The following is a 12374-nucleotide window of genomic DNA, read 5'->3' as shown; positions in this document are numbered from 1 at the left end:
ATGAGACGATCAATAAAACACTGAGGCATTAGGAATAATAAATATTCATTACCCAGAAACAATCCAAACAAATTGTGCTAAGATAAATGATTGCATTAAACACAAAACAAAAAAGAACAAAAAAAACAACAACAACTATAAAAATGTTTTCTGGCATTTAGCAAATAGTTATGATAATTCTAACTGACCTAAACAAGGAAAGTTTAGTCTCATTTAACTTCAGACAGTGACAATAAAAAAGTCTGTGTTTTTATTAAGTGTATGGAAATATCTGTAAATAACTTTTTCCAAATCCAGGCTTTTAATAAAGGTTTAGATTACAAAACCGTACAGTTCGAGTATCAAGCCCTTTCAAGGACTTGATACAAAAATCAATCACTTTACAAACCTTGAAAACAGCTGATTGAAATTCAAGCATTTTTATTGATTTAAATCAAACTTATGAATCCCAAAAAGGGAAAAATTTAACTAAACTGTCTTACTTTTCATATTCGCCCAACTCCACCCTTAATACATTTTGTCAGATAAAATTATTAGATTTAATAATTTTGCAAAAACAGTGCAGAACCAACAATATTTTTAAAATAGAGATGTAAATGCAGATTTTAACACATTTGTTTTGCAAAAACAACCTAGCAAGTTGTTGCTAGGCAACCAAAGAGTGAGTGAGTTAGTTGATTCCACCAACTTTGCTTAGCGAGCCATGAGAGGTTGGGCGGCTGAAGCCTTTTCTCTGCCTACATCTCCCAGAATGCTGTGCGATTCTGGATCGAAGTTCAGTGAATATTCTACATATTGCATATTGAATACTTTATCAGATGTATTATTTATTGATATTGATGACATGTCTATATATATGTATATATATGTATTGCTATTGATTTGTTGCATTATATTTTATTGCCTCACTAGAATAGTTTTCCAAATGAAATTACGACATGAGCTAGCTTTTAAGAAATGGCTATTAGCTGAGCAGATCTGCATTCACTATTTTGCACTCTAAGAATTTAAATAATCCACTCTTATTCTGCTATGTGAGAAACAAACTGAATCTAAAACTTGGAATGAAGAAAAGTGGAAAGTGAGCCTCTTCAGTGATGCATAATGGTCAGTTTATCCCAACTGTCCATCCTAATTCCCGAGTGTCCAAGCTGCTCCCGTGCAGAGCCTCCAGGCATATTGAGGGTGATGGATGCAGCTCTGACAGCAGACAAGCCCCAACTAAGGATGAATGTTTTTTTCCTGCTATATCCGTCTGTCATTTGCCCTCTCTAATTTACTGCCTGCAGCTCTTTATCTCATTGTTTCCAGTCTTTCAGCCTCTCGGGGCGCTGAGGTTTCATTCTCACCCGCAGCTTCTTGTCCCTGAACAGCAGTTTGCGTCCGGTTTCATTGAGCTCCAGCCAGTCAATCTTGGAGTCGTGGCTGATGGTTCCCAGGTTGTAGCCTGCAGCCAAGTCCACTGAGGACAGAAAAAACAAAAACAACCAGCAGATTAACTGAGGGGCAGCCAGACTGCCAGCACAAGGCTAAAAACTGGGGTCAGGATTAAAAATCAGCCAGTTAACCAGTGGGGTAAACAAACATTAACTGCTCCGTTAGCTTGTTGCTCTGTTAGCATTCATCCATCCATCCATTTTCTGAACACCCTTGTCCCTCAGTGGGGTCGGGAGGGGTGCTGGTGCCTACCTCCAGCTAACGTTCCGGGCGAGAGGCGGGATACATCCTGGACAGGTCGCTAGTCTGTCGCAGCTGTTAGCATTCAGTTTTTCTTTAATTAAAACGTTGCATTGTTCACCAACTCTGCTTGTCTTGGATTAAAAACTGAATAAATGAACATTTCTGAACACTTAAACATTATTATTTTTGAGTGTTTTAGTAAAAAATGACTCTATGATGTAGTTCTGCTTTGACATAAATGATATTTTGGGGATAAAAAGCCAAATATGATCACCTTAAAAAAGCTGCACATTGCTGCTAATCATATTGAAAAAATCTTCATGGAATTTTCTGAACTTTTTTTAATTTGACACATTAAACATTGCTAATGGACATTAAAAACAGTTCTGACCTTAATGGACATTTTGATTTTCTTTCTATTGCATTGAAATGATCCAAACGACCTTGTTCTTTTTGACACACTTCCTGTTTCTTACCAATTGCAATGGTCTTTAAGTCGATCAGGTAAGCAAGTTTCTTGTTGTCTTCCACTCCTCTCTGCTTCCTCTCATTGAGCCGCACACTGGAGAAAAAATATTGATCAGTTATAAGTGACTGAATGTTTTACATGCAAGAATGAAATCTAGATGTTGATTGTTTGGGTTTCTGCAAAGATCAATATCGCCATCTAGTGGACAGCTGTGCAATTACACACCAAAGAAACTGCTGCAACTTAATTAATTTTTTTATCTTAATACCCAAAATATTCAAATTCTGCTGATAAAACTGCTTGTTTTAGATGTCTAAAACTATGTTTAATATTCAGTTCTGACTGTTAACTGCGCTGAAGTGTGTTTCAGCGTTCAGATCCGTTTCCTGCCCACCTGATGAGGTGTGGATTCATGAACTCGGTTCTGACTGATCCCAGAATCTCGTTGTTGCTGTACTCCACCAGGCTCAGCTCCCCGGCATTAAAAATCATGCACACCTGGAAGCACAGGTTTTAATTCAAACAGCAGCACAGTTTTATACATTTAGCTGTTGTTTCTTTCAGCTTACATCACAGAAGTTCTTCAATTAATAAAAATATATTTGTAAACTTACAGATTCATTTTCGAAAAAGAACTTTTCATTTCCTCCAGAACCCGGCCAAGGCACCTGAAGAAGGAAATAGAAGGAAATTTATTAATCTGACACAAAACTGCCCATTGTTTTTTATATAGAGTTTTTAATTTTTAATATGTTAGTTTTTAAAATGTTTTTATTAAAAGGGTTATTAATCAATTTATTTTGTAATTAAAAATGTGCTCCAAGTGTTTTATTCTTATATTTGAAATATGTCTTTAGTAAAACTGTCCCTTTTCTTATTTTAATTTTACTTTGCTATGTTTTATTTAGTTAGTTTAACTAGAAAATATGATTTTATTTGTTGCAAATAAGTGCAATTTTTAATTTCTCAATATATTAAAATAATAAGTAAGTGTCCATCTCTTTTTATTTTTAATTTATTATTTTTTATTGAGAATATTACTTTTTTTAATAAAAAAAGTGCCCACTTGTTTATTATTTTTAATTTCACTATATATTTTGCTTATTTACTTAACTAAAATGAACTTCTTGTTTATTTTTTTAACTTCCCATTTCTTTTTACATATTATTTATTTCAATATGTTTATCTGACTTTTATTTTTTGATTTAATTTTTATATTTTTTTTATATTTATTTTTTCGTTAAGTCTCTTGCCCATTTCATTTTATTAGTTTTCTTAAATACTGATAATACTTTTTTTTTAAAATAAAAATCACCCTGCCTATTTCTGTCTACCAAACCTACCGTTTGTCAAAAACCTAAAAAATGAATAATAAACAATTTAAAATACAACAGACGGGTTCAGCACCTCGCTTAGTTTGTTGGTCAGCAGGTCGCCGAGCAGAAGAGTGTCAGAGGTGTGAGCCACCAGGTAGCGATCTTTCCCCATGATCTTCACTTCTTCTACCTCGTAGTCGTAGTAGGACTTCAGCACCACCCGGGTCCCAGAGGACAGGTTCCTAATGATCACCTGGGAGGAACCAGGGAGACATGAGACAGATGCATGTTTCATCTCCATAGCAACAGAAAGGTTTCTACCTGATTCAGCCCAACGTAGGTCATCTCAAACTTGTTCTTATAAATGGCTCTCCTCAAGCAGCAGTCAAACAGCTCCACTCCGCCACACAATGTTCCCTACAAAAACACAAAAAAACACAGAATGTTTCAGAAAAGATCTTCTTCCTTTAGTTATCCAACTGCAGCGGCACACAGCAGACTCACAGCACAAAGACGAGATCCGTCTCTCTTCCAGGCCAAGCTGGTGATGGTGTAGAGGTTGGAGATCTCTTTGGGTTTGGCTTCATCCCACATGCTTCTCCTGGGAGCCCAGTTAAAAACCCGCAGTCTGCAAGATAATCACCAAGAAAAAACTCTTTTCTTTTGTTTTTGGACATTTTTTAAAGTTTTTTTTAGATATTCAACTTTTCAAACTCAGAAATTTCACAGTTTTTTCTATGAAATGTATGAGATTCATTTCAAAATTTCTGAGGTTTTTCTTGCTAATTTTCCACTTTTGGAGCTCAGAAATCTTCACATTTTTCTGTAAAATGTCTTAGTTTTTTCTTTCAAACTATCAACTTTTGGAAGTTCACAATTTTCAAAGTTTTGTCTAGAAAATTTAGTGACATCAATCTCAAAATTTCAGAGATTTTTTTTTGGTGTAAATTTTGATTTCCTATCTACAATGGCCCTAATAAACTCTTGTAGAATAGAAAGTCCAAATAAGTAGAAATTGTAAACACAGCCGACAAATAAGATGACGGCTTTACGTGTGCTGACATCATTCTGAACTAGATACAGAAGAAGTGAACTGGTGAAAAAAACCTCTCTCATTCTACGTTTCCACAGCAACACAACAGAAGCCGACTCAAACTGACCGGTCGAAGCTGCCGAACACCACGGACTGGCCGCTGGGGCTGGTGACCGCCACTGTGAACTCCCTCTCCGATCGGTCTCGGCTGTAGTCGAAGTTCTGCAGAACCTGGCCCTCCCTGCTGTACGCCACCACCTTCTTATCGCAGCCGGCCACCATGATGCTGTTACCGCCCCAAGCTAGCGCGTACGGAGGGCACGGGTGGGTCAGCAGCTTACCCTTAGGCGCAACAAGACAGACACAGAAACGTGAAAACCTCTGAGGAAGTCAAGAAAGTACCAGGGAGTATTATAGCCATCGTACATAGAAAAAAGAAAAGATGAGCAAATTTCTGCCAAAAATCTCAGAAATTTTCAAGAAAAAGAAAAACTTGGAAATTTCTGAATCTGAAAAGTCAGAAAGCTAGAAACAACACTCACATTTTTAGATTAACCTCAGAAATTTGAGAGAGAAAACATAGAAATTTCTGAGCTTCAAAAATAAAAAATTTTCAAAAGTTTTTGTAGAGAATTTCCTTTAAAAAAATTTCTGAGGTGAATCAAAAGTTGATTTTTTTCTAGTAAATTTTCAACTTTTCTTTTGAGCAGAAACGTACTCCTCCTTTTTGTTTTCTATCTAAGGCCCTGATACGCCGTTGTAATAAAGTCCAGTAACTGATGGATATGCAGATTTAATGTGAAATCACCTGAGACTCCCCTAAGCCCTGATCATCGAAGAAGTAGCGAACGACCGTCCCATCGGCGTGACCAGACAGGATCCCCTTACCAGAAACACTGACACGAAAAAGATTTTTACTTTATCTTTTTCCTTTTCTTGAGTCTGTATAACGATTAATCGGTTGCTAAGTTAGTTTCAACCTTCTAATTAAAACACTAAAACCTCTGGTAAAGCTGTGCGAATGTTTAAAGAAAAGATGGCTGACGTGAATTTGAAATTCCCAAACAGTAATTGTTTAATATTTTCACCTCGTTTATCACCCGGTGAAATACGAAGGGATGAATTACTAATCAACCCCACTGACACTCCAATCAAAGGTTGAATTTTCCTCCATTTCTTAAAGGCTTTTTGCACATCTTTACTAGGGTGCTAATAACAGTAGGGGGCGCTGTGGGGATTAGACATTTACTTAGTCGTCAGAGAGACGACGCAGGACTCGGTGGTGTAGATGGTGGAGGATTTATTCGTCTGGGTGTTGGCCACACGGACCTGAGAAGAAAAGAAATCACAACTTCATTACTTTGTTTTTTGCAAAAATGGTAACTTTGCATTCAGTGGAATATAAATCAAATTTATAGAATATGAGTTGTGCAGAATCGATAAACTAATACTTTATTCATCTTTCTCGAAGGAACCAGAAGATTGTGGGTCATTTTTGCACATTCTTGTTTTAATCCAAGTTTAAATATACAACATTAACGTCGTAAATTTTGACGGTGACTTACCTTGCCATCAACTAATCCATAAACAATAACACTTTCTGCAGGCCAAAGAAGGCGAGTCACAGCGCTCTGCAACAGAGTTGGTAAAGTTAAATACTCTTTAGTTTCAGTTTCTCTTTGCTGCAGAATCCAGATTTCAGGACCAAATTCAGATTTATCAGTAAAAGTCGAGGTTATTGAAAGATAAATACTTTGTGTTCTACCTAACTAGGGATGAACAATATATTACAATAATTAGCTTGAATTTTAGTCATATTTTAAAACATTGGTCCTATTTTTTCATGTTGTCAAAAGGGTACGGAAATATATACAATATAAATAACACCAGCAGCAATATTAATATTGGATATCAATATCAGCTCAAACATTTATATCGGTGCATCCCTATACTTCATAGTTTCCATTGAGAGAAGATTTTGAAATGTTTTCCTATAAAAGCTCAGCTTCTCTTCACTCACCGTCTGAACAAATTTGTTGCAGATGGCTTTCTTGTCCCCCCTGTGAAAGATGAAACCTTATAAAAAAAAACTGGTCCACACATTATTCATTATTAATGCAAAAATTAAATACTTTTCCAAAAGTACAAATAAATACAGAGTTTCACTATGAATCATTTCAGATATTTCTAACTCGGTCAGGATTCAACCTTTTCCTACCACACTTTTCCCTTCCACTCAATTTTCTATACCCATGCTTGCAGCAGTCTGCACATAAATGTCAAAATATTTTAATTTTGTAAGAAAATGAATTTTGGGTTTTCATGTTAAAACATTGTGTTTTGATTCACCAGCAAATATAAACCGGGTGGAAGCAACTTACCATTCTTCCCCAATTCTGTAGACGTAGATGATGTTGTCCGACTGGCCGATGGCGATTTTGATGGAGTCCGGCGAGAAGGCCATGTCACTGACCACATAGCTCTGTTTTCCATACTGCCAAATCACACAATACCTACATGTTAATGTGGTGAACTCTAACAAAGCCTGAATAACAACAGAAAACAGAGCAGGGTAACATATAGGTTGGGATTAAATGTCACAGAAAGGATTGTGTTGGACATGTTACAATATAATGCAGTAACTCTCCACACAATTACCATTTTTTTGAAATGTTTAATCTCAAAAATGCTAATTTTACATCTATATTAATGATTTATTAAATAGGATCTTTTCCACACAGGGAGGAGGAACATTTCTGCTGTAAACCTTTGCTGATTTTACATCAGATGTAAAACGTAGAGATATAAAATTAACTTATTTCGCTTTCAAAAGATGGTCATTCAGGATATTGGGTTTTCATTAGCAGTAAGCCATAATCATCAATTTAAAGAACTAAATGGCTGAAATATATCCCTGTTTGTTTAAAGCATGCATAAATTGATGTTTGCTGTTGAGCAAAACCATGTATCTCCATATTTTTAATTTTTTTATTTCTTGTTATAATCACATTTATTGATACATTTCCAGTGAAAAGTATCAATAAATGAAGAAGCATTAACCATTATATATTTGGAGAAAATATCTATCTGAAAGTAGCAATGTATAAATTCGTGTTAACATTTAAATATGGTTAAATTGGTAATTCCTAATGACAATACATGCACTTGGGTCTGTATATAATCTGCTTTTCTGTGTTTAAAGTTGTTTTTTAGGCGAAATACTATGCCTAAAATTTTATAATAGATTTATAAAATTATGTTTTTTATAATGTGTTTTCATGCATCACCTTCGGGTCCAGAGGCTTTGTGGAGAACTTGTCTCTCCTTTCTCCATGCTCATCATAGAGTAGCACCACTCTGTCCACAGTGCAAACAGCAAACTTGCTGTTGTTCGGTGCCCAGGCCATGCATGTCACTTTGGCAGCGCCATCCTATTCAAAAGAAATAAAATAATGATTTCAAAAAGACCCACATAACTACTGAACAATTAAGTTGCTTTTTAAGTGCTAACAGAAATGCTAACTGAACCGGAATATAACAAACCACAATTTTAATCGTTTTCAAATGACTAAATAAACTCATTTTCATCGAAACAAAGCAAAGTTAAATATCTATTCATGTTATGAAAATACACTCACACGGAGAGAATAAGGAGGTTTAAATTATATTTTGTTGCTGTAACGTGTATGCTAGTCAAATTTTAACTAATCTCGAGCATCTGCTAACGATAGCTAACCTGCCCGACTTCAAAACTTACCTGTGGGGTTAAAAGTGTCTTAATATGCTTCAGCTGCATTCTGAAAATAACTACAGGAAGCCCAAAGAAATGTTATCAGCGCAGAAATAATGCTTTAGAACTCGACCATTTCTCCGTCCAGCTCCAGGACAGAAGCAGCAGCTAGCAAGGACGACATCTTAGTAGTAAACAGAGCTGCGATCTCCTTGGTTACCGCTCTGGGAGAGGAACCGTGGTGCGTTTAAAGCATGCGGAATTTTAAAAACTTCTCGATGGCTAGGTTTTTTGTTTCCGAAGATATTTATAACAAGCAAATGTTAAAAGATACCGATAATAAAGCTGATTAAAGCAAGCTTTAAATTCTTTAAATTCGTTGTTGAGAAGTCTTCCCTTTTATTCCATTTTATTATGCGACTTTGTTATAAATTACAAAGTCGCATATTAACAGGTACCTCAGTGTAAATGTTTTCTTCGATCTAGCTTATTAGCTATTAATAATACTTAAATATCTAAGTAAAAGAAATTCACTATTCAAATTTATGGGAATGGCTGAAGTCCGAAGGAAAAAAAAAACACAACTGGAGATGCCGGGGATTGAACCCGGGGCCTCATACATGCAAAGCATGCGCTCTACCACTGAGCTACATCCCCTTCCATGTCCAACCAAGCGCCATTACTACTTATTTATACACACCACTGTTCACAGTTTTGATCAGGATTTGAGCTTTTAAGACGAAATAACTCTGAGATCCAATAAGAATAACCGATGTTGTCCAAAATAAAAGAAATCAGTGGACATACTTCCAAAGTTTTGTAATACAGAGCGAGAACAGATGAAGATATTTTAAAAACATCCAGTGTTTTTAAAAATGTCTAATTTAAAAACATATATTTAAGAGTTTTTAAATAATTAAGCTATTTTCCAAACCAAAGCTTTTCCCTTATATGAAATGAGATAAAACAGCAAAATTAAACTCTGAAAGAACTACTAAATGTCAATTCGACTCTATCGCCACCTACTGTTGGTTTGAATGAATCTTCTGTCTTGATGGAATCAGATGGATTGAATTTCTGTTTAATTCCAAGATGTGAAGGTTATGATAAACACAATTCATGCACAAATTAGCAGATTATTTCTACACATTTTTAAAGGACATACAATGTTTCATATCTGTCTCCTATCAATACATACAATTTTATAAAGTCTAAGACTTTTATTGTTGTCAGTACCTTGCCGGTATAGAAGTTGTAGATGTCTTTATGTTTACAATCTTTGTATTTAAAAAATTGTAAACCCCAAAACAATTTCTTCTTAACCAATCAGCTTGTGCAAAACTGAATGTGCAAACTTTTCAGTTCCACAACGAGCATTTAACCCAAATAATCTTGTTTATTGCAATGTTAATTGTGTCCACAGGATGCCCCAGACACTGTTATTCCTCCATAAACAGTTTTAAATCCTGACAGCCAAAAACACACAAAGTATGAGCTAATCAACAGAATGCAGTTGGGTAAGTAGACCAAGCTGCTAATGGGATTACAGGACTATTTATAGGCTGCAGAGTAATCTCAACACACAGTTTTACTCATTCATGAGGCTGTTTCAGTGTGCAGAAATGCACAACTTAAAATTTTTTAATTTAAATCTGCAAAATCTGGTTTTATCCTCATATTATGTTTTGAATGCAAATTATTTAAATAGTAGGAAATTAGTTTTCTAATATTCTTTGGCAGTAAATGCTAGATTTTTTCACGAACTTAAAGAAATCATGATTGAACTTTTTTTTAAATTTTCATATTGAATATTTACGGTGTGAAAATCCAGTTTGCTTGAGTTTCACACAATAAATTTTATTCCAATTTGCTTGAGAAAACTGGAGTAAAGTAATCAATGAAGGGTTTATGTGGTGATGATTTGCTGGTGAGGAAACTCAAATATGATTTAATAAAGTAACAGACAAGAGATTAGAAAATCCCCCTTTTTTATTGAGTTGAATTTCATCACAGTCATTATGTACAAGGATGAAACATTTTCTATCATGTTCAGGTCAAGAACATCTTTTTGCTCTTCATAAGAAATCACTCAATCCGGTAGATTAACCAGCCAACTAAAAAGAACTAATAAAAAAATAATTTTTCTGGAAGCACATCAGCTCCATGAATATTTTATTTTTTTAGCGAACAGAGTGGAGATTGACTCACTGAACCCTGATTCAAAGTAAACACACTGACTTTAGTCTAACTTCACCATTTGTTGTAGCATAAATAAAAACAAAAGCGCATCTAAAGTTAAATCACTTCATAAACCTTCAATCAGTACCAATACATCATTTTGATTCATCATTTATGTTTTGTTTGCTTCCTGGCATGTAGAGTTAAATTTAAATTCAGTGGGTCAATGATTATTAATATTAAATCATTTTTCAGTTCTGGCTATTAATAAAAACAAATCCAAGATGACTTCCTGTTTGCAGACGTAGAAACATGATGCAGATATTTTTATCTGACCTGATTTAATGAGATGTTTGCAGCTCTGCGTTAGTTTAACACACCTGACTGGGAAACATGAAGCCTGAACTGCTGGGAGGAAACATGAGCTAACAGGATCTGAGGAGAGAAAACAGCAAATACCAAAACTTCACCAAAAAATGTTAAAGTGTTAGTCAAATGAACTACTTAAAACCTGCTTCTGCATCTTTTATGTTAGTGATTCATCTTTGTTTCCCTTCTCCTGTGCATAAAAACTATTAAATATGAATGTGAGGGTGAAACTAATATTAAAGTACTTTCCAGATAACTATTGAAAATTACAATGTAGCATGAAAGAAAATACAGTGACATGGAAAATGTGAGGAAAACCGTTACACAGCCAAAAACGGCAATTTTTTTCTTATTAAAAGTGATAACTGGAAGTTTAATATATACATTTTATACCTGAAAAATAACAGGTTTTCTTTCCTCAACACGGAATCACGAAGTATGACAGAGTATTCAGGCCTCATTAAGAAAAAAATAATTTTGAGAGTAAAATCATAATATTACAAGGATAAACTCATATTGCCAGAATAAAGTCTTAACAAAATGACAATAAAGTCGTAGCAGATTAAAGTTGCAATAAAACAAGAATAAAACTGTAATATTAATAAAGTCAGATTATGAGAATGAAGTCATGCTAAACAAGAATAAAGTTGTAACTTACCATGATAAGGTTGAAATAAACTAGAAAAGGGTCATAATATTAGCAGAATAAAGTCATATTACTGGAATAAATTTATATATATAAAAAATTAGAATAAAGTCATAACATTACTAGAATAAGGTTGGATATCAGGAGAATGAAGTAGTAATTTTGTGAGAATTTCTCCTCAAAAATAATAAAATTATGTATCTGATTATACTTTTATGAACAATAAAATACTTCATCTTTTAATTTAACACAACAGCATTCAATCATTATCAGTAGAAGGACTTTGAAATGATTAACGAAGCGACTGTTTCAAACATCAGATCCATCAAAACTTTTTTCTCAATGGAAAAACTAATCCTGTAATTTTACGGCTTTCTTCTGCTAATTTTATGATTTTATTCTTATATCTAAAAAAACATTTTAGTCTGGCTCTAATACTCCGTCATAGATCTGAATCTGGTCAGAACCCAGATGAACGAGGTTTCTGCCAGCACTTAAATGCATCACAGCTTGCAGATAAGTGAGAACACATGGATCCAAAAACAAGCAGAATTATACTTCAATTTAAAGTAATCCAAATAATTTGTTTCAACTGTTAATCTGGGATTTTAGTGTGATCATTTTTTTTTATCCATAATGACGTGATTAGCTTATCATTTTCGTACGATTCATGTATAGAAACAGGCTTTTAAAACTTTGAATAAACCTTTTTTTCTTCAAGATTTGATATTTTTCTTTGTTCTGCACTTTGATCGTAATGTAACTCAGTCGAATCGATGTTTTGATCTCACTGTAAAGAGGGATTTTGTCCACAGGTTTTAGTCTATAACTTTACTCAACATTTTGTTTGAAATATTAAAAACATAATCATAATGTCTGCATGTTAACTTACAAACTATAAGATTAGCTTAGAAGACTATTACAAATTTGTTCTGCTTCTCAAACAAAGGTCT

General features: G+C 34.4%; 1 protein-coding gene and 1 non-coding gene across 3 annotated transcripts in view; both read right to left on the bottom strand.

Moving 5' to 3' along the window:
- Positions 1-12374, bottom strand: part of ift172 (intraflagellar transport 172) — a 42730-nt gene that overhangs the window by 26442 nt on the left and 3914 nt on the right. Inside the window, exons 2-16 of one of the 2 annotated variants that reach the window (XM_016664904.1) lie at positions 8256-8355; positions 7786-7929; positions 6880-6992; positions 6519-6558; positions 6064-6129; positions 5748-5827; positions 5307-5394; positions 4626-4840; positions 3970-4093; positions 3787-3882; positions 3557-3718; positions 2764-2817; positions 2544-2647; positions 2157-2242; positions 1350-1462 (exon numbers count right to left, since the gene is read on the bottom strand). In XM_016664904.1, the coding sequence (XP_016520390.1) occupies positions 1350-1462; positions 2157-2242; positions 2544-2647; positions 2764-2817; positions 3557-3718; positions 3787-3882; positions 3970-4093; positions 4626-4840; positions 5307-5394; positions 5748-5827; positions 6064-6129; positions 6519-6558; positions 6880-6992; positions 7786-7929; positions 8256-8294 (1524 nt within the window). In that variant the 5' untranslated portion in view covers positions 8295-8355. Of the gene's footprint in view, positions 1-1349; positions 1463-2156; positions 2243-2543; positions 2648-2763; positions 2818-3556; positions 3719-3786; positions 3883-3969; positions 4094-4625; positions 4841-5306; positions 5395-5747; positions 5828-6063; positions 6130-6518; positions 6559-6879; positions 6993-7785; positions 7930-8255; positions 8435-12374 lie in introns of those variants that run through there. The other variant, XM_007540236.2, reaches the window with a different exon arrangement.
- On the bottom strand, positions 8814-8885 carry trnaa-ugc (transfer RNA alanine (anticodon UGC)). Its single transcript has one exon. It is a non-coding gene; the product is annotated as a tRNA-Ala (tRNA).

The sequence above is a fragment of the Poecilia formosa genome, unplaced genomic scaffold, assembly GCF_000485575.1.
Source record: "Poecilia formosa unplaced genomic scaffold, Poecilia_formosa-5.1.2 Scaffold526, whole genome shotgun sequence".
Classification (NCBI taxonomy): Eukaryota; Metazoa; Chordata; class Actinopteri; order Cyprinodontiformes; family Poeciliidae; genus Poecilia; species Poecilia formosa.
This window is presented reverse-complemented; position numbering and strand designations above follow the sequence as displayed.